The 22,098-nt window shown below is 43.8% G+C and overlaps 2 protein-coding genes across 3 annotated transcripts; one reads left to right on the top strand and one right to left on the bottom strand.

Moving 5' to 3' along the window:
* Position 1: 1 nt before the first annotated feature.
* On the bottom strand, positions 2-7,127 carry gyg1a (glycogenin 1a). 2 transcript variants are annotated; one of them, XM_056425724.1, is made up of 7 exons: positions 6,920-7,127; positions 4,086-4,224; positions 3,845-4,019; positions 3,521-3,683; positions 2,946-3,072; positions 2,483-2,726; positions 2-1,618 (listed from the first exon to the last, which is right to left on the bottom strand). In XM_056425724.1, exons 1-7 carry the CDS (start codon positions 7,110-7,112, stop codon positions 1,451-1,453), a joined length of 1,209 nt encoding a protein of 402 aa, XP_056281699.1. In that variant the 5' UTR covers positions 7,113-7,127; the 3' UTR covers positions 2-1,450. The 2 variants fall into 2 exon arrangements, with proteins under 2 accessions (XP_056281699.1, XP_056281701.1); XM_056425726.1 differs by having other exon boundaries at positions 4,086-4,221.
* A 1,153-nt stretch (positions 7,128-8,280) lies between these two features.
* Positions 8,281-21,315, top strand: LOC130201042 (plastin-1-like). The gene is made up of 17 exons (XM_056425699.1): positions 8,281-9,127; positions 9,667-9,895; positions 10,337-10,427; positions 14,550-14,710; positions 14,811-14,940; positions 15,180-15,312; positions 15,412-15,493; positions 16,258-16,420; positions 16,495-16,637; positions 16,719-16,814; positions 16,947-17,145; positions 17,504-17,582; positions 18,177-18,291; positions 18,378-18,511; positions 18,611-18,734; positions 20,484-20,617; positions 20,716-21,315. Exons 2-17 carry the CDS (start codon positions 9,890-9,892, stop codon positions 20,852-20,854), a joined length of 1,929 nt encoding a protein of 642 aa, XP_056281674.1. The 5' UTR covers positions 8,281-9,127; positions 9,667-9,889; the 3' UTR covers positions 20,855-21,315.
* The last annotated feature ends 783 nt before the right edge of the window (positions 21,316-22,098 follow it).

The raw sequence follows: 22,098 nt of genomic DNA, 5'->3' as shown, positions 1-22,098 counted from the left end.
GTTACGTCTTCACCAGTTCTTTTATTGACGCTTCTACAGGGATGTACAGGTAACGGCGAGGTGACGGGACGGATCTGCACGAGCCGACGTCACGACGGATACTCATGCATATTCAGGACGGAGCGAGGAGAGGATTGTTCTTCTTATGGTTTAGTCTGAGGTCACACAGCTGGAGTGAAGGGAAAGAGGTATTGGGAACGGGAAAGGAGGAGGGGCCTCTGGAAAGGAGGAGGGGCCTCGGCAAAGTCTGACGCGTTGTGAGGTTTTGTAAACAGTGAGCGGCTATAAGGCAGCTGGTAACGCGACAGGAAGTGAAGGACGTACCGCCGAGGACGTTGCATAACATGCAGAGGAAAGATGAGCACACACACCAGACTCATCAACATCACTTCAGGATGTGGAAGTATGTGGGGGGGGACAGACGCTTCATCTAAAGCGAGATTGTCATGAGTAGGCAGGGACTTTGGGAGGGAAATGAGCCGGTTGCTGCATATCTGCTTTTAAAGTAGTTTACAGAGAGACTTATGGCAGAGGAGTAGTGACTAACCAAAACAACTTTTTTTAAACTTAAACGATTTCACTTTCTTAGTTTCGGAAGGCTCTGGACTCCATCGAGAACACTTAATAAGGAATAGTCTGACATTTTTTGCCTTCTTCCCCGAGGAGTTAGATGAGGAGATTGAACCGCTCGTGTTGATTGGTCGCTGTTTTTGACCGACTCCCTTTTTTTTTTATAGAGGAATGAGTGAACCTAAAAATCTGCTTCTGTCTGGTTAAGTTAACGCCAAATTATCTGCAGTTCCCGGTGCCGACAAAAATTAAATAAAATGTATTGGTTTGATCATCAATGTGTTACAGAATGACAAGAAATGATCCTTGAATTTTCACAAATGTTTTACCGTCTGGGGAATTTATGAAACAAAACTTTTAAACCAATATTAATGGAAGCAAGGAAGAGGGCAAGTGGGAATACTTGCCGGTTCAACTTCTTATCATTCAGGACGGACAGTTAAACATCTGTAGGGTTGAAACACACCTTTGAAAAAAAGAAGTGGGGCTAGCTACCTTAATAAGTTAGCCGGCTGCTGGCCTAATATTAATATTTAGTATCAATCTTCTCGTCTAACTCTCAGCAAAGAAAGTGAAATATCAAACGTTTCCTTTGAGGGGGAAATTTAATGGAAAGAGTGCACGAGAGTGGCGTCACACTTCCACTCTCGTTCGTACGCACACATACGTACAAACACACGCGCGCGCGCACACACACACACACTCACTAACGGGATGCAGAGAGGGAGGCGGAACGCTGCACAGAGGTGTTGGTCCAGTCGCCCTGCTCAAGCCCACTGTGATCGGCCGAGCGGCGCTTAAAATCTCCGCCCATCACACACACAGAAAGGGCTTTAACTGGTGCTCCCTCTGTCTGTCACGACCCCCCCCCCCCCTTTCTCTACTTTAAGAAGGAGTCGAGCTTCCGTGCGATGTTGTCGAAGGAGTCGTCGCCCATGTAGTCGATCTGGCCCGCCTCCCAGCGCTGCTTCCTCTCCTCGGATGAAGCCTTCTGGGGGGGCGGGGCGGGGGCCGCCGGGCCCTCGCTCCCATCCTCGTGCAGCGTAGCCTGCGTGACAGACAGACGGAGGGAATGTGGATCGTGACACAGGGCCTGGAGCAGCACTTTATAAGGACTGGTTTCCCCATTCAGCCCCTGCTCGGCTCAACGACACTTTTCTTTTTTCCTTCTACAGTTTGAGACACAATCTGCATTCAAAGGGGTCAAAGGGCAAACACGGCAGTTCGCGGCCGATAAGAGTCGCGTCTCTGGCTCCGTGGAGTCGAGGCGCGCTCGATGCGCCGCGACGAGTCAAGAGACGGCGACTCGCGGAGCGTGAACAGAGTCTCAGTGTTTTATGTAACCGGTATGTTTTGGTTCATTATTTTGAACAATAAAAAAATCAGTTTGACTCGAGATGCACCGGAGACTTTAAGCGTCCAAATCACACGGACGTATGTCACATGATCGAACGGTACTTTGCACGTTGTCGGATAAATGTGAAAATAATATTGTGAAAAATAGAGTTGGAAAAACTGAAAACGGACTAGATTGTGATGAATCTCTTAAAAGCTCAACTCAACCTCTTTAGTGTGTGTGTGTGTGTGTGTGGGGGGGGGTTGGTGGGCTTTTGGTGCTAAAGTCCTTATTTTTATCTGCTTTCTGCTGATTTCCTTCCACGACGACCCGTTTCAACGCTGCCCTCTTGCAACAGGCAACTTCCTGCTCCTCTGGAGGAAGTAGCCGGAGGCCCGACGCGCTGCGAGCTATTCATACGGTCGACGAGCGAGACGCTTGCCAACAAACCGGCGCCCGAGGAATGTGGAACAAATCCGCCTTTTTCTGGTTGTCGTGGCAACGGAAACTGTTCAGTGCTCTTCTCTGGAGCTAAAAGAGGGAGTAACTTGAATAAATAAATTCAGAGTTCCGTACGTCCGCCGCCGCCGCCGCGTCCACCAGGCCGCTGTCGAACGGCGCGTCCCCGTGCGTCCGCTGCAGCAGAGGCTGCACCGACTCGGCGTACAGCCGCCACCACATGAGCAGGTAGTCGGGATGCAGGTGGCACTGGTCCGGGGACAGCGAGTGACCTTTGACCTCGCCGCTCTGAGGGTCGTAGGAGTAGCTCCACGGCTTCACCTTGCCCAGGAAATGGACCACCTTGGCTTCGTGGCCGTACCTGTGAAAAAACAGCAAACACGTGAGCGTCGGCACGAGTGGAACAGAAGAACACATCGGCTCCAGCAGCGCCTTGAAATACGACCTTTGACCTGGCCACGGATAAGCTTCATGTCTCCCAACACGCACCCATTTCACAAGGACGACTGAGAACCACGGAGACACCGATTGTGTGCGTGTGTGTGTGTGTGTGTGTGTGTGTGTGTGTGTGTGTACTGACTGTTTGAACGCAGGCAGGTAGGAGTAGATGGCGATACTGCTGAGGTTGTAGATGAAGGGGAGGTGTTTGGAAATGTCAGCCGTCGCCCAGGTGTCAAAGAAACTGTTGAGCACCCCCTGATCTCCACCTGCAGACACGGAGACACACGAATAATGCTCCAGGCGCATGGAGCTGACCGAGAGAGAGAGAGAGAGAGAGAGACGGACGCTCTGGTTGCAGCATATTAAGATGCCGGGTAAACAGTTTGTAGTCATGAATAAAGAGGGGGGGGGGGGGATTCAAAAGACGTGAATTAAAGAATCCACCTTCTTTTAATTCCAGCAATATTCACCATATCTGACCTCCAGAAATCCAGAACACACTACGGGGTCAACACGCCGCACACGTATCGCATCTCCTATCGTGCCGCGTATAAATAGAAACTGAAAGAAAGAGTGTTGAGAACGCTGTGGCGGTGGATGACGTCACAATCTTTGAACGCACTTGCAGACGGATGGCAGACGCCTATGTGACACACTGGTAACTGCAGACACAGAGGTCAAGGTCATATATATATATATATATAAAGTTCTCACCGTCGAAGCTGCCGTGCTCGCTGCAGAACTCGAGCAGCTTCTCGTGCGTCTCATCGGACGGCCGGAAGACGAACACCCCGGAGTTGAAACAGTCGGGCCAGCCGGGATCCGGCGCCGCAGATAGCTCCTCCCTCTCAAAGAGTTCATCGATATTGGACAGCACCTGAATACATCGGCATGAAATGTGACTCAATAGAACGGGAACATGGAGGAAATATGATGTCACTGAAGTATAGACCGTTCCATGCCGCGATCGAAGGACGATGCGTCGACAGATTCTGAATAAATCTACCGAGTGCGTCCTCCGCTGTCTTTTTGGCTCACCAGCGTGTCGGCGTCCATGAACACACACTTGCTGTAGTGAGTGAGGCTCCAGCAGTGCAGCTTGGTGAAGGTCACTCCAAGGTCCGGACGCTTCATCAGCGACAGGTGAGCCGTGTCGCCCGAGTCCATCACGTCCACCAGGAGCACCTCGTGGAAGATGGAGACGAGGGCATCTCTACGACACACAGTGCCATTAGTGTCAGTGTGTGTGTGCTGGATGGTGACCGTCGTCCTGGGTTACCTGCAAGGTTCAGAGATATGAGGTCCTACGAGTGCGACCAGCTTCTTGGTCGTGTTGTGCTTTAGTAACGACCGGCCGAGGACCATCGCTCCCTTGGCGTAGGCGTCGTTTGTGGCCAGCGTCACAAAAGCTTGGTCTGCTTGGGGGGGGGGGGGGGACACACACACACACACACACACACACACACACACACACACACACACACACACACACACACACACACACACACACACACACACACACACACACACACACACACACACACACACACACACACACACACACACACACACGGTGAAACTGAGGGACGCTAAAGGCCTCATAACCAATAAATATTGATCTAGATATATATCGATATAATTTGTAAACGCATCATAACCAATAAATTACACGGTGAAAACCCCGTAATGGCCTCTTGTCCTCTGAGGTCAGGAGGATGAAGCCACAGTTAACTGCTCACAGGTTCTTAATCGGATAAGAAAAACAAAATCAACACGTCTGACGTTTTGGAAACATACAATTTTCTTTGTTCTTTGTTGACCGCAACAGAAACAGCCCATCTGAGCACGTTTACGTAAACACACGAGCGCCTCCTCGGGAAGAAACGGTAAGAACGCTGCATTTCGTGAACTTTCCGGTACAAAATTGACAGAATAAAACACTTTCAATCTGCTTTTTCCACACCACACCAAACCTGCACCGTCACATTCATAGTGGGCCGTGTGAACTTCAGTGTCTGCCGAGCACATTGATAAGAACAGGGGTCGGGGGAGGGGTCCACGTTGGCCCAGAGCCAGCAGATCGTGTTCATCAAGAAGAATGTGTGTGAGTTGTTTTGGGGGGATTTCTGTGAACCCCGATCAGAGAGGCAGTGTTGTTTGGTTGCTAGGGTCGGTTTCCAAGGAACTACAAACCGACTACAACAAAAGAGGGTAAGGCCCGTCTGGTGATGGGTTCCCACGGACCTCCACACACTTCTGGGTCCTGCACATTTATAAATCATGACACATATTTATGAATGCTATTTTTTTAAAGATGTTAGCGACAATGTGATCGGGCATGTGCCCCAACTTTGAAAATACAAATGGCGTACATTCACAAATAACATATGAAAATGTAAATTTGTATAAAAGAGAGCAGACTTCTGTGTAGAGGTTGCATCATGTAAGGTGTCCATAAAGGAAATGTACTCTCTATTTGTGCATCATTTATTACCGTATGGAGTCATTTTCATAGTAATTCTTATCCTGGAAACACGTGAATAGTGTATGCGGGGGGGGGCGCTCGGCTGCAAGCAGAGTGGTGGGGTGGGTGGGGTGGTGTGTGTCAGATTGTTGTCTGTCATGTCATTTGTCATTGATTGTCATCAGACCAGATGATGATCTGGGTCTTGTGTGTCTGCGCGAGGCTTTGTCTCCATAAAGGAGCTGGAGAGAGAGGAGAGCCATGCAGGAGCACACACACAGTGGGGGCTCAATAAAAATAAAACACGTTACCAACGTTCCTCTGGTGCGCATTGGGGGGGGGGGGGGGAACCTACCGGTGACGGCCACGAACCTGTCACAGTGTATAAACTATAAAAAAAGTGAGACATTACAGGCCTCTATAGGATTAGAAAAAAACAAAGACTTCCAAGGCCACACACATTGTCGCACGTCCGCACAATGTCAAGTTAATCAAAGAACCCACATTAAAGCAGGAAGTAAATAGTGTCTTCTTTAAAAAATAAAAGCAGACATTAGCTATGGAACAAAGTTGAATAAAATAACTGAAAAGTGTCAAATCTGTGAAATTTTCCAAAGCCAAAAGCGCTGTCTGGCGCAGTAAATGGTCACATTTAAAAAGAATAGAAAATAAATAATCATAATAACAATTCTTAGATACAAATCTAATTTCATGGGTATTTTTAATTAAGAGACGTAAAGATTATGTCAACCTAAGCGCAACATTGTATGAGAAATACATTTATTTGCTTTCTTATTTTCATGAGAAAATCAATACCACTAATGATTATCAGTCTATATACACTAAACTTATATAACCAGCTAGACATCGGACTAATCGTCAATATTGTGGTCTTTACAGTGGACTAATCAGACCTCAACATTAGAGATAGAGCAAAATTCACCAATATCTTATTGTATACATGTTGACAAGTTACAAGAAATTGATCAGCGTTGATACGATTATTTTTTTAACCTAATATTATCCCAATATCTTTATCACATTTTTAAAATGTATTATACTGATGGGCAAATCTGTCTGTTGATTGTGTTATACACACTTGTAATGTGCCTTTTAATACAGTGCAATACAAAATAAATTTATAATTATTATTAAAGTTAAATGTTTTTGTTTTTTTAAGATGTTATTTTCCGGAAATATTTCATTTTCTTTTCTCAACACAATTCTCCCTCTAAATTTTAGGCTTTTAAAACTCAACTCAAGTCGCATTCAAACGCATCAACTTTGAAAAGTGTAACCGGAAGTGCTCATTTTGATCTCAACGGCTTGATTTCGGTCCAAACCGCTGCACAGATTCATCAAACCCAACGTGCATGAAACCTTTAAATGACCGCATCACTATCACGTATCACTGCGCTCACGATTAAAAGCCATCGCCGCATATGAATGTGCGCGTGACAGTAGCGGTAAAGCGCCGCAGCGGACGTTTTTTCTTTCTTTTTTCTGCTGCGTTTGAATACAATTAGCGATATTTTTAGGGGAGGAGAGATGGGCAGTTCGAGCAGCCCCGGTCCCGGTGTTTGGGTGTACGTGTTCCGGTGTCGGTGAGGCGGTTGTAGGTTGTCAGCGGAGCCCGGAGCGTTTCTTACCCGACATGGTGTGATGAGTAGAGTCCTCCCGGGCCGCGGGGGTCGTGATGGGGCAGACGGAGGGTTTGCACTGCTCAGCGCACGAGCTCAGCAGCTGGAAGCAGTCCAATTCAGGAATTAAGCCCCACATTTTCCGGGTCACGTGATCAGTGACAGCTGACACGCCCCCTGCGTGGGGGCTACTGACGAGCATTGTCACAGTGACCAAATACTTAGTGAAAGTGCAGATATATTTGCAATATAATATACTTTAATACAAAAAGTAAAAGTACTATAGTATTATATTATAATTATTGATGCACAATGTGGAAGTACGTCCATTGTTTTTTCTTCACACACACATATATATATACAGGACTGTCTCAGAAAATTAGAATATTGTGATGAAGTTCTTTATTTAATTAAATTAAAAAAAAAAAAAAATGTCATGCATTCATGGATTCAAATCAAATCAAATATTGCAAGCTTTTTTTTCTTTTAATTTATTGATTATATGCTTACACTTAAAGAAAACTCTAAAATCCTATTCATTCTAATATTTAGAGATAGGATATTTTAGTTTTCTGTTTAATATATTTAATGTTGCTTTTGTATATATTAATAAATAAGGCTTGTAATATTTTAATTGAATGAGAAATAAATTCTGAATTTTTTGTTTTTTTTGCATTTTTAGAAAATAAAAAGAACTTCATCACAATATTCTAATTTTCTGAGACAGTCCTGTATATATATATATATATATATATTCAGTGCATCATCATTTATTTGCTGATTATATTTTGTCTTAATATTCTAAACCAGCGCAGTAGCTGGTCCAACTATGGCTGTAAGATGAATGTAGTGGAGTAAAAAGAAAATGTTTCCCTATGAAATAGTGAAGGAGGATATGCAGACAACTGAAGCTGAACTTTTACTTATGACCGTGTATTTTGTGTATTATATGGTATTATTATTACGTGTTCTACACCTGGATACCAGGTAGATGTGAATGTTTCCTGAAAGGATGACACATTCCTTTGATTAAAATCTGAATTTAGTTTTTATAATAAATTAAAGTTTAAGTTGTCAGCATCTGTACCGGAACACAGTGTGTGTGTAAGAAGCTTACTGTATGGTAACATGCTGCAGGATGACCTTCACAGGCTGCAGGAGATCTTCTGTACAGCACTGCCTCTGAGTGGTGGCGACTTTAAATTACAGCTGAATGTAGCAACGAAGGCCAAACAAGGAAATGCAGGTGTGTGTGTGTGTGTGTGTGTGGGGGGGGGGGGGTTACACTCGTGTATTATTACATTCAATACAAATTTGCAAATATGAAAGACAAAGTGTGTCTTTCTACTAAAAGCTTAGGTTTTTTTCTCCAGTCTGTCTCACATTCCCACGAGTATGTTCTCCTCTAAAGCCATAAAGAGATCTCATTGGTGGACTTACTAAGAAGAAAACATGGCAAAAGGGCCCCATTGGATACCCCTTCAAACATTAAAATGGGATAAAGTATTTTTCGCTTTTAGAATTTGAACATCTGGATTTGCATTTTTTTTAAAATAAATGTTTTGGTTACGGCTCAACAAAAAAACAACATGTGCAACATACATTTCATTTGTAAGTAACAGCAACATTTGTAATACGCCAGCAATATTTTAGACCATGAACTCATAAAGACAAATTCATATTTATATATCACAAAATGCTCTTTATTGTGTGCATGCGTGCTTTTGCTGCACACTTGTGGGGTTTTCACTCACATTCTCCGAGGTGCCAGTGACCAATGCAGAAGGCTTGTGAGAAAGTTAAATTATTACACTAATAACTGATCTTGGCTTAATGTCCACGACCCAAAACTGTGGCTGGCGCGTCAACACCCGGAGGTGGAGCTGCGAGAGAGTAACCGGAGAGCACCTCAGAGCCACAGAGTGAAACTGCATGGGCTGATCAAGTGTCTGAGGAAGAGAGCGAGAACGATGGAGTCTTTGTAGAGTCAGAGGCAGCAACAATCAATAGATTCTGTCGAGTTTGGAGTGAATAAACATGTCTCCAGTATGTCTGGGTTTCTGCCTTTTTGAGTGGAGGTGAAATAAGTGTCTGACAGGTACAAACAGAGGAAAGGAAGCGAGGAGAGAAGTGAAAGAAAATGGCTCAAAACTCTGCAGGAAGCTGATTTTTCGACTCTGGACCCCGAGCCCATCGGCCCCCAGGCTGGGACTGAATGTAAGATCTTATACTTTTCTGTTTCCCTACTGTTAGTCTTACTGTGCTGCATGATGTACAGTAAACACAGAATGACACACGATTTAGCAAGAGCATCACAAGCATCTTTTTAAAGACATACAAGCATTTATTATGCAGTAATTGTGCAGCTGCAAGTGATGTAGTTGTCGGTTTGCCTCGGGTTACAGGGCTTTGTGTGTGTCCGTGAGACCAGCATGCAAACACAGGCCTCGTGTTTTAAACAATGCAAAAACGTGTGCACGGTCCATTCAAGAGAACGTCTATAAAGTCTCTGCAAGAAAGTGTGTGAATGCAACACACATTATTATTTCATCGGCCTTGCAGGAGTTTTTAAAAAAAGTATTCAGTATATTTTCTTCATCCTCTCTTTCCCGCTGTCCTCACAGCATGTGCTCCGGTGTTTATGTTTTTCGAGCTGCATCCCGGTCGGATTGTTTCATGGCGCATGAACAGGTGGACGTCTTAATGTGATGACATAGCGCAAGGTGTTAACTGTTAACCGCCTCCGCCTGTCACAGAAGGGCCAAAGGTCCGCTCCGCTCTGCCCACCCACCGGGTGGCTCCTCCTCGAGAGAGAGATAACCAGCTCTCCAGCCTCTCTCTCTCTACGGGATCCCCCGCTTCCGCTATGCCTGAAGCCTAGCAGAGCTCCTGGAGGACTCCACTCGCGTGCCGCCAGTCCAGAGGGATCTTCACCGAGAGGCTCAGAAGAACTCCAGACGGGACTCACAGGAAACTCGTATGAAGGTATACAACGGGTCTCTGGCTGATCCCTCTATCTGTCAATCAAAGGAGCCTTTATTGTACAATGCTAATGCCTCTAATACCGCTTTATAATAGAGCTTAAGGTGTGTGAATGTGCCTGTGTGTGTGTGCAGAGTAAAGACATGGCACTGTGAGAAGTCAGAAGGCCGCCCTGGACACATTCCAGTAAATAACCTGACACTTCCTAATTGTTGCTCCACCTTTTATCCCGTCGCTATTGTCGAACTCTCCTTTTGTTGGTTTTGTTTCTCACGTTCAATGATCTCTACGAACACAATGTACACGTTTAAAAATGAACAGCGTGAAAATGAATCGAGTCTTTATGGATTAATCTCGCTAAATCAGTGTGTGTGTCCAGCGTGATCCAGAACTCTGTGTGTGTGTGTGTGTGTGTGTGTGTCTGTGTGTGTCTGTGTGTTTCAGGTACACAGAGCAAAAGCTACTATGGAGAGTCATGTCACACAGATTTCCAGAGATGACCTGGAAGATCTCAGGGAAGCTTTTAATAGAATTGGTCAGTCTCACACTCACACTCACACACACACACACACACACACACACACACACACACACACACACACACACACCTGACCTCACTCCTGGGCTAAGTAGCACATTAACAGCTGACTATAAAGCTCGATCCTTATGCAAGATATGTTTTTTATCGCTCTGAATGTTCAGGGTTCGTACTTTGTGTGTTGAAGGTATTCCCAGGTGTGATATATGAAGCGTGTCATGACAACGAGATGCTAAGCAACATACATGAGGCGTGTCACATTCCCGTACGATACACAAATAAAAGGCTGAAATGATAAAAAACATAACAAGTGAAGAGGGTGCATTTTTTTAATGAGCGGTCAAAGGTCAAAGGTTCTTGAAAAGGAATGTGCCGCTGATTGTGAAATGAATGGAAACATTGTGTCATTGGCAAAGCTCCAATTAGATTAATATCAAAAAATGTTGAGTCCAATAAATAGTTAAATACCGATAAATGTTGAGTCGTGGTTATGTTGCAGCCAGCGGAGGGAAAGTGAGTTGTGGATGAGCGGCCGTGTTGATGTAGATATAAAAGAGTGGACGGTGCATGTATATGATCATGAAGGTATTTGGCAACATTCCAGTTGAATGGTTTGACTTGATGTGTCATATTTTATTTGTGTAAGGAGGGCTGAAGCAGAAAAGCGGCAACAAGTGAACTCAGCTATTAGATTTGCAGTGTTTACAAACTACCGGTCGTCATCTCTGGACAGTTGAAAACAGCATCAACGTTTTCATCGACGACTATCTGCACCTTTTGTTTCTTAGTTTAGTTCTTTAGTGTAGTTGTCGTTTGTTTCCTGGGTTTTTAATCATAAACCAGAGTACGATATCGATAAGTGAGGATTTGACCTGAAGGGGACACGAGGGGAAAAGTGACCACAAAGACCATTAATGTCTGCAATATGAAGCATTATGATACATATGACATGTTGAACCTCACATGTAATATGTTATATAATGATACATATGACATGTTGAACCTCACATGTAATATATTATATAATGATACATATGACATGTTGAACCACACATGTAATATATTATATAATGATACATATGACATGTTGAACCTCACATGTAATATATTATATAATGATACATATGACATGTTGAACCACACATGTAATATATTATATCATGATACATATGACATGTTGAACCTCACATGTAATATATTATAATATGATACATATGACATGTTGAACCAAACATGTAATATATTATATAATGATACATATGACATGTTGAACCTCACATGTAATATATTGTATGATACATCAGAATCAGAATCAGAATCAGAAACAGTTTTATTGCCAGGAATGTTTACACAAACGAGGATTTTTTTTGGCGGAAGGTGCAACATTTGGACATGACAAACAAACAACAATCAACACGACAGAAAGACAACAAATAATGTGAAAGTGTTTGGGTGTGTGCTTCAAGTGGTGTGTTTTAGTTAAAAGTGTATGTTACGCGTGGCGTGTGTTTAAGTTAAAGTGCATGTAAATAAAGTGGCATGTGTGTGGAGGAGGCCTCAAGTTAAAGTGCATGTTAAAGTGACGTGTGTGGAGGAGGCCTCCAGGAGGGAAGAAGAAGGAGGAGGGAGGAGGAGGAGGAGGAGGAGGAGGAGGAAGAGGAAGGAGCGGGAAGAAGGAGGAGAGAGGAAGGTGGAAGAAGAGGTGGTAGTCCTGGGGGTGACAGTCAGTCAGTGGGGGACCCGGGCTCCATTGATGAGCCCGACTGCCGACGGGAAAAAACTTTTGGTGTGGCGGGTGGTCTTTGTCATGATGGACCGCAGCCTCCTCCCGAGGAGGGACTCGAACAGGAGTGTCCAGGGTGGGAGGGTCAGCGACAATCTTTCTGGCCCGCTTCAGTGACCTGGAAGTGAACAGGACCTGGAGGGAAGGCAGATTGCAGCCGATAACCCTCTCGGCCGAGCGGATGATGCTCTGCAGCCTGCACTTGTCTTTGGCTGTGGCTGCAGGGTGCCAGACGGTGATGGAGGAGCAGATGATGGACTCAACGATGGCCGAGTAGAACTGTACCATCATTCTCCTGGCAGGTTGAATTTCCTCAGCTGCCTCAGGAAGAACATCCTCTGCTGGGCCTTCTTGGTGATGGAGCCGATGTTCAGCTCCCACTTGAGGTCCTGGGTGATGATGGAGCCCAGGAAGCGGAAGGACTCCACAGCGTCGACGGGGGAGTCACACAGGATGAGAGGGCGGGTGGGGCTGCATTCCTCCTGAAATCCACAACCATCTCCACTGTCTTTAGAGCGTTGAGCTCCAGGTTGTTCTGGCTGCACCAGGTCACCAGGTGGTCAGTCTCCCACCTGTAGGCGGTCTCGCCCCACCAGAGATGAGCCCAATGAGGGTGGTGTCATCCGCGAACTTTAGGAGCTTGACGGACTGGTGACTGGAGGTGCAGCTGTTGGTGTACAGGGAGAACAGCAGAGGGGAAAGAACACAGCCTTGGGGGGTAACCGTGCTGGTGGTCCGGGAGCCTGAGACGTGTTTCCCCAGCCTCACATGCTGCTTCCTGTCGGTCAGGAAGTCTGTGATCCACCTGCAGGTGGAGTCGGGCACGTGCAGCTGGGAGAGCTTGTCCTGCAGCAGGGACGGGATGATTGTATTGAAAGCAGAGCTGAAGTCCACAAACAGGATCCTGGCGTAGGTTCCTGGGGAGTCCAGATGCTGGAGGATGTAGTGAAGGGCCATGTTGACTGTGTCGTCTGCAGACCTGTTGGCTCTGTAGGCGAACTGCAGGGGTCCAGGAGTGGGTCGGTGATGGTCTTGAGGTGTGACAGGACCAAGCGTTCAAAGGACTTCATGACCACAGAGGTCAGGGCGACGGGCCTGTAGTCATTGAGTCCTGTGATCTTGGGTTTTTGGGGACGGGATGATGGTGGAGGCCTTGAAGCAGGCTGGAACGTGGCATGTCTCCAGGAGGTGTTGAAGATGTCGGTGAACACGGAGACAGCTGGTCAGCACAGTGCTTCAGGGTGGAGGGGGAGACGGAGTCCGGGCCCGCTGCTTTGCGGGGGTTCTGCTTTTTAAACAGCCTGTTGACGTCTCTCTCCAGGATAACGAGGGTCGTCGCTGAGTTGATGGAGGGTGCTCCAGAGGTGTGAGCCCCTGATGGGCTGGGGGAGGGTGGGCTGATGGTCTGTGGCTTGTTGATGGGGCTGTGGGGGATGGTCTCAGGACTGCTCCATTGTCTTTCAAAGCGGCAGTAGAACTCATTGAGCTCGTCTGCCAGAAGCACATTGTTCATGGAGTGGGGTAATTTGGGCCTGTAGTTGGTGATCTGCCTGAGCCCTCTCCAGACAGAAGCAGAGTCGTTTGCTGAGAGCTGCTGTTGCAGTTTCTCAGAGTACAGTCGTTTAGCATCTCTCACCGCCTTGCTAAACCTGTACATATGACATGTTGAACCTCAGCCGTGTCCATAAATGTCTAGACACAATTTTAAGGAAATCTGTGCAATAGTTGTTAAGATTTCAATTTGTATTTGTCCTTTTTCTGCCAAGTTCTCACAACTCATGTTCACACTCAGGACCATATGAAGAGTTTTTTTCACATTTTTGGGGGATCATGAGTTCAAAATCCTGCTCAGTGTGCAGCAGGTCAGTTGAAGGCAGTGACATAATTTGACATAGATGAAGAATAATAAATTACACTGATTTGGGTTTAAATGGAGCAGTAACTATACGCAATAACTGATTATAAACTCAGCGCAACTAATTAAACTAAAATATCGTTTTTATCATCTCTAAATTACACACAAATTAACAAACATGCTAATTACATTTTGCATTATGCTGAATGCAGAGGTTTTATCTCAAGAATGAAGTCCTCCATAAGTTATCCACTATAGTCTCTGATCATGCACTCTAGTATAAAATTAAATGATTAGGTAATGACTGACCTCCATGAAGCATTATCAGTTTATTTTCGCTTTTATTATCCGTGCGTGCAATATTTCCAAATAAATATTAACCTCATCATCTTGAGTTTAATATTTGTAGAGCAAATGGACTTACTGCGTGTGTGTGTGTGTGTGTGTGTGTGTGTGTGTGTGCGTGTATATTTGCGTCCAGATACTGATAAAAGCGGCTTCGTGAGCGACTTTGAGCTCCAGGAGCTGTTCCGGGAGGCCAGCTTCTCCCTGCCGGGGTACAAAGTGCGAGAGATCGCAGAGACCTTCATCGCCGGAGACACCAACAAGGACGAGAAGATCAGCTTCACGGAGTTTGTCGCTGTGAGTTCTGCTGCAAGAACACAACACAAATATAAATCAATAGACGTCGACGTGATCATCAACGCCCCCCCCCCCCACACACACACACACACTCGTTCAGATCTTCCAAGAGCTGAAGAGCAAAGAGCTCAGCGAGACGTTCAGGAAAAGCATCACGAAGAGAGACGGGATCCGGTCCTTCGGAGGAACGTCGGCCAAGTCCAGCGAGGGAACGCAGCACTCCTACTCAGGTGTGAGAGAGTGTTGTTGTTGTTGTTGTTGTTGTTGTGTATGTGTGTGTGTCATGTTTCATGTGAATTTTCCCTGTGATTGATAATCAGTTGATAGGGCGACTGTGGGGTCAGAGGTCAGCAGGGCCGTCTTTCAATCAGCGGGTTGGCGGTTCAATCCCCGCCTCAGTGGATGTGTCCCTGAGCAAGGGACCTGTGTCCACGGTGTGTGAATGTAACGTGATTCAATGTGTGTGTAGATGAAGAAAAGGTGGCGTTCGTCAACTGGATCAACAAAGGGCTCACCAAAGACAAAGACTGCCAACACCTGCTGCCCATGAACCCCGACGATGAAAGCCTCTTCACCTCTGTCCGTGATGGCATCCTGTTATGGTAACATACACACACACACACACACACACACAATCTGAGCTCACACACATCTGAAATGTGACATTAAATGAGTTGCTTCTCTTCTTTGTTCTCCTTCAGCAAAATGATCAACCAGTCTCAGCCCGACACGATCGACGAACGAGTCATCAACACTAAGAAACTGTCCACGTTCACAATGACAGTGAGTAGAACGTCAACGATTAATCATCATTCATGATTAATTGTCATTAATGATGCACTGCAAATATGCTAAGAAATGTGTCATGCATGCTAGTGTGCTCATTTTCTTCCTGTGAGGGTCACATGGCAGCCAGCTAAGGCTCCGGAAATTTTGAATTAAAAAAATATATAATAAATGATGGTCGGAACCCCTGTTTCCAGTCTTTATGCTAAGCTAAGCTAAGCTAACTAGCGGCTACAGCTCCAACTTCATCCCGAGTTGGAAAAAGGGACGATGGTATCAATCCTCTCATCTCACTCACAGTATTTACAGAAATGACAAAGCATTACTTTAAACAATCATTTACATAGTGCGGGGAAAGTAATACAAAAACACTCTTATCCCATTAACTAGTTCCACGGAAACTATAAAAGCTGAATTTATTTGTTTCTTTTGAGCAGTTACCAAACATCTCCTAGATATCTAACACACGATTGTAGCGCCGTATACATGGATGTCAACCCAGTGTAGATCGAGACAGATTGATTGTTCTTTTCAATAACATTTACCATATTGTAGTATATTAACTTATTTCTACATCTATTATATATATTCTGGAAGGACAAAAATAAGTCACATAGTTCTCCTTTATTTTGTCTAACTTGATGATCTTGTTCGTTATTATTTGGAGGATTTATGTCTCGTCCTTTCCTTTTGCTGAGCTGTTTCTAGGACATTCCTGACTTCGATAAAAAATTAACATAATGGCACAATTTGATTTGTAGGATAATCTGGTCCTGGCGCTGAACTCGGCGTCATCGATCGGCTGTACGGTGGTGAGCATCGACGCCCATGATCTGATGGCTGGGAAACCCCATCTGGTCCTGGGCCTGCTGTGGCAGATCATCAAGGTCGGCCTCTTTGCTGATATCGCCATCAGCGGGAATGGTCAGTTCACACACACACACACACAGGTATATTTAATAAAGAGTGTTAAACTAACGGCACGTGTGTGTCTTCAGGTCTGATCGGCCTTCTGACCGATAGCGAGAATCTGGACGATCTGATGTCTCTCTCCCCGGAGGACCGGCTGCTCCGCTGGGTCAACCAACATCTACAGAACGCGGGGACCAGCACCATCAGCAACTTCAGTGAAGATATTAAGGTCCACCTCAGGATACACACACAAACACACTTTTTTGTACACTAAGAATAGGTGCGTAATCCCTTTTGTTTTCTATCGTAGGACTCGAAGGCCTACTTCCACCTGTTGGACCAGATCGCTCTCCAGAAAGAGCACGGCTACAAAAAGAACGTCAAAATCGACATGAGCGCCATAAACGTGAGTCCCCTTTGTTTTAAAACGGGTCAAATCTCTCTGTTATCTCCTATCCCAAACAGATGTAAGTTACACTGAATACAACGGCCGTCCTCCTGGATTCTGGCACGGTTACATGTCTGTTTTTACGCGAAGGAGAGAAACCTGGACCGGAGGGCCGAGATGATGCTGCGGCAGGCGGCCCGGCTGGACTGCAGACAGTTCGTGTCCCCGAGTGACGTCACATCCGGGAACGGCAAACTCAACTTGGCTTTCGTGGCCAACCTGTACAACATGCATTCCGGCGTGCAGATGTCTCAGACCAACGGCGTAGGAGCTGCACCACTCATCGAGCGTGAGACACCGATTCTTCTTCCCCCCCCCAACATCAGGCTGCATGGCATCATGCTTATGAGGCTGCACAAATGACATAAAACACTGGCAAGCACACAGCATGCGTACCGTATTGCGCATGTACAGAGGACTGATAGAAATACATACCCACCCCAACCCCCCCCCTCCTCCTCCTCCTCCTCAGGTCATAAACCCATTAAAACAGCCCAAGTGAGTTAATATTTCAGGGTTCGGCAGCCATAAAAACAAACCTGCCTCGCATGAGCTACAGCTGAACATTCCTACCCGAGGTGACAGGAACTGTGGGAACAAGTGTTTGACAACGTGATGTTTTATTTATGTCGTCGTGTCTTTTCCAGCCGAGACCAACGAAGAGAAAACATTTAGAAACTGGATGAACTCTCTGGGCGTCGCTCCGCATGTCAACCACCTGTTCTGGTATGTCATCAGTTACACATTAATGTGGTTAACCTTATTAAAGATGGAAACTTCCTATGCTTACATTTAACTATTTATAGGCTTTAAACTGACCTTTTCTTTATATTTATTGTCTTAAAATGTGGATATTCTATATTCTCTTCATTATATTATTTATATCATCAGATACAGTTTTTTCTCTGTACCACTTTACTCCTTTTATACTTTTAGATCTTTAATCACTCAATTTATACTGTTTTAAAAATGTTGAGGATGTGTCCATGAATTGGATCCCACATTGATTTATTAGACCAGAAGTTAACCAATGTAAACAGTCTATAATAGACTGAACTAAGCCTATAAAATTAGTGTTAAACCGCATTTTTATTGCACAAGCTTGAAAAATAACATGCTCAAAATAAAGTGACTTCCTTTAACTATACTTTGTTAATTAGATGAATGGATACTAAAGTAAATTTCACGTTGTGTAGATAGATCTCATATTTTATCTCACCTCTTTAATTCAACGTTTCATTTTTGCACACGGCCCTGGAACAAAAACAAAGCACCTGTTCCTCACTGTGTGTGTGTGTGTGTGTGTGTTTTGTCTCGCAGCGACCTGTGTGACGGTTTGATCATCATGCAGCTTTATGAGAAGGTCAACGTGCCTGTGAACTGGAAGAAAGTCAACAACCCGCCGTATCCCATCCTGGGTGTCAACATGAAGAAGGTGTCCACATTAAAAAATGCAGAAAAGACACATTTTTTAAATGGTAAAATAAAGAGTAATAACTGTATTTTCCTCTTGCGCCGCAGCTGGAGAACTGCAACTACGCGGTGGAGCTGGGCCGGGACGTGGCTCACTTCTCTCTGGTCGGCATCGGGGGAGAGAACCTGAACGAGGGCAGCCGGCTGCACACCCTGGCGCTGGTCTGGCAGCTGATGAGGAGGTAGGAAAGCTGTGGGGGACGTGCCCATCTGGAGTGGTTTGGATACGGCGGCTGTTGTTGCGCAGTTTGAGTTGACTATCCTGCTCGCCGTCCTCACAGGTACACGGTGTCGGTTCTGTCAGATGTGGGAGATGGGGATAAAGTCGGAGATCAGATCATCCTCAACTGGGTCAACAGCACCTTGAGGCAGAACCGGAAGGACACACAGCTCAGCAGCTTCAAGGTGTGTGTGCACGTGTGAATGCATGGTATATATACACACACATATACAGGACTGTCTCCGAAAATTAGAATATTGTGATAAAGTTCTTTATTTTCTGTAATGCAATTAAAAAAACAAAAATGTCATGCATTCTGGATTCATTACAAATCAACTGAAATATTGCAAGCCTTTTATTCTTTTAATATTGCTGATTATGGCTTACAGCTTAAGAAAACTCTAAAATCCTATCTCATAAAATTTGAATATTTCCTCAGACCAAGTAAAAAAAAAGATTTATAACAGCAAAACAAAATCAAACATTTGAAAATGTGTTTCCAGGTGTTTGAGTTAATTAGACGATTCAAGTGATTTGTTTAATACCCTACTAGTATACTTTTTCATGATATTCTAATATTTAGAGATAGGATATTTGAGTTTTCTTAAGCTGTAAGCCATAATCAGCAATATTAAAAGAATAAAAGGCTTGCAATATTTCAGTTGATTTGTAATGAATCCAGAATGCATGACATTTTTGTTTTTTTAATTGCATTACAGAAAATAAAGAACTTTATCACAATATTCTAATTTTCTGAGACAGTCCTGTAAATATACACTACCGTTCAAAAGTTTGGGGTCACCCAGACAATTTAGTCTTCCATGAAAAATCACACTTTTATATCAAATGAATATAAAATATAGTCAAGACATTGACAAGGTTAGAAATAATGATTAATATTTGAAGTATTAATTTTGTTCTACAAACTTCAAGCTCAAAGGAAGGCCAGTTGTATAGCTTATATCACCAGCATAACTGTTTTCAGCTGTGCTAGCATAATTGCACGGGTTTTCTAATCAGACATTAGTCTTCTAAGGCGACTAGCAAACACAATGTACCATCAGAACACTGGAGTGATAGTTGATGGAAATGGGCCTCTATACACCTATGGAGATATTTCATTAGAAACCAGATGTTTACACCTAGAATAGTCATTTACCACATTAACAATGTATAGTGTGTATTTCTGATTAATTTAATGTTATCTTTATTGAAAAAACTGCTTTTCTTTGAAAAAGACACTTCTAAGTGATCCCAAACTTTTGAACGGTAGTGTATATATATATATGTGTGTGTATATAAATGTGTGTAAGTGAGTGACTCTAGGTGCCTCTGTCTTTTGTTCCAGCAGCAGTTTTTTTCTCCTTTTCTTTCTTCTTCTTTGGTTTATTTGATAAGGGACAGTCAGTGCACATTAATAAAAACATTACTGTAAAAGTGCCACAAATAGAGCCAAGAGGCTATTTGTCATCTGTAGTCGCGAGAGGCAGATGTCATAAAACAAACTTAAAAACATAATATTACACATACAATGTTTGTAGAATATTTATGCTTTCCTAATGGGTGCAAACACAATTAATAGTGAGAATAGTGAATATACTCTTAGACACTGTCGAGCGCTAACAAAGACTCACACATTCAAAACAGACAGAGCAAATAAAATAAGATAATGCTTTTTTATGTGGTTTTTAGATTTAGCATCTTTCTGATGTCAATCATGTCTCATATGGCATTTTCTGGTGTTTTTGTATATTTTGTAATGCGTGTTTCTTTTCTGCTGCACACTGAGAGCCTGTATCTATTGTTGTGTGTGTGTGTGTGTGGGGGATTTGGTGGCAAATTAGTTTCCCCCACAGGGGATTAATAAAGCGTAATAATCTTATCGATACGAGTAAACACACTTGCATCGGACCCCCGTCCCCTCTGTTCTGCAGGACAAACTGATCAGCACCAGTCTGCCGGTCATCGACCTGATCGACGCCATCGCCCCCGGTACCGTGAGGTGGGACATGGTGAAGAGGCCACAGAGAGGAGCGCTGAATGACGCCGATAAACTCAACAACGCAAAGTAAAAGACAGAATATCAACTTTTTGTGTGCTTCCTGCGTCCTCGTATGCGTCACTAGTTCATCGTCTCGCCTCTCATTACGTTTGTTTTTATCCCAGGTATGCCGTCTCATTGGCTCGTAAGATCGGAGCTCGCGTCTACACCCAGCCTGAGGATTTGGTGCAGGTGAACCCCAAGATGGTGCTGACGCTGTTCGCCGCCCTCATGGGCAACGGGATGAAAAAGGCTGAACGCTGAAACAGCCAGGAAGCAGCCAGGAAGCAGACAGGAAGCAGCCACCTGGAAACCAACCACCAACATACATTTCATTTCTTTGCGCTTTTCATTGCCTCCTCCCCCTCCATGTTTTCCTCATCAATGTAATTTTTCTTCTTCTTTGACCTTTAACCTTTTAACCAGAGGAAGACACTGTGCTATTCTCTGTTTCTCTTGTCATGCAAACAATACGCTATACAACTAAAGTTGGAAAAATTATTTCTCATCAGCATTAGCATTATGTTTGTTGTCTGATTTTTACAGAACAAGCTCCTAATTATTCTTTTCTGGATCATGTGATTCAAGTGCATTACATCTGTTTACTTATTCTTCTATATGAACAGAAGGAATGGCAGAATCCTACACATACCTATCCTTTGTTTCTGTAAATGTTGTGCAATAAATATTGCTATTTAATTAATAAAGAGAATCTATTAAATGTACCGCATAACCTTGTGTGTGTTGTGTCTGGTTAAATAAAGAAGAGTCTTTATATACTTATGTAGATTTAGGGACACTAAGCTACTTCTTAGAACAATATAAAGAGGAGCATTGAATGTGAACCGACAGTGTTTTTAAAAGAGGAAATATGCGATAAAGTGCACGCATATCTTCTCTTCTCTTTGGTCACCGGGTCAACATATGTGCAACACACTCAAAGTTGTTTTTAAAATACACAAAAATGGTGATGAAAAGTGTACAATTTTGAAGTACTTTCCTTTATTAATTCCATTTTCTTCACGATATTTTTTACTCTCAGGCTTTTCTTCTGGATACTTTATAGATCCAAATTACTATTAAAAATATATATATATTTTAATGAATTAATAAACCCCACTTTTACAAGCTGCAAAATAAAAAGTATGGTTCCACACTATTAAATTAGTAATCACACTCAATACATAAATACAACCTGAATAGGACTATTCTGCAGAGTGAATACTTTTCTTAAATGTCTGTGTATGCCTTGGACCCCAGTTTAATATACAGGACTGTCTCAGAAAATTAGAATATTGTGATAAAGTTCTTTATTTTCTGTAATGCAATTAAAAAAACAAAAATGTCATGCATTCTGGATTCATTACAAATCAACTGAAATATTGCAAGCCTTTTATTCTTTTAATATTGCTGATTATGGCTTACAGCTTAAGAAAACTCTAAAATCCTATCTCATAAAATTTTAATATTTCCTCAGACCAAGTTAAAAAGATTTATAACAGCTGAGT

The sequence above is a fragment of the Pseudoliparis swirei genome, chromosome 11 (genome assembly GCF_029220125.1).
Source record: "Pseudoliparis swirei isolate HS2019 ecotype Mariana Trench chromosome 11, NWPU_hadal_v1, whole genome shotgun sequence".
NCBI classification, from domain to species: Eukaryota; Metazoa; Chordata; class Actinopteri; order Perciformes; family Liparidae; genus Pseudoliparis; species Pseudoliparis swirei.
This window is presented reverse-complemented; position numbering and strand designations above follow the sequence as displayed.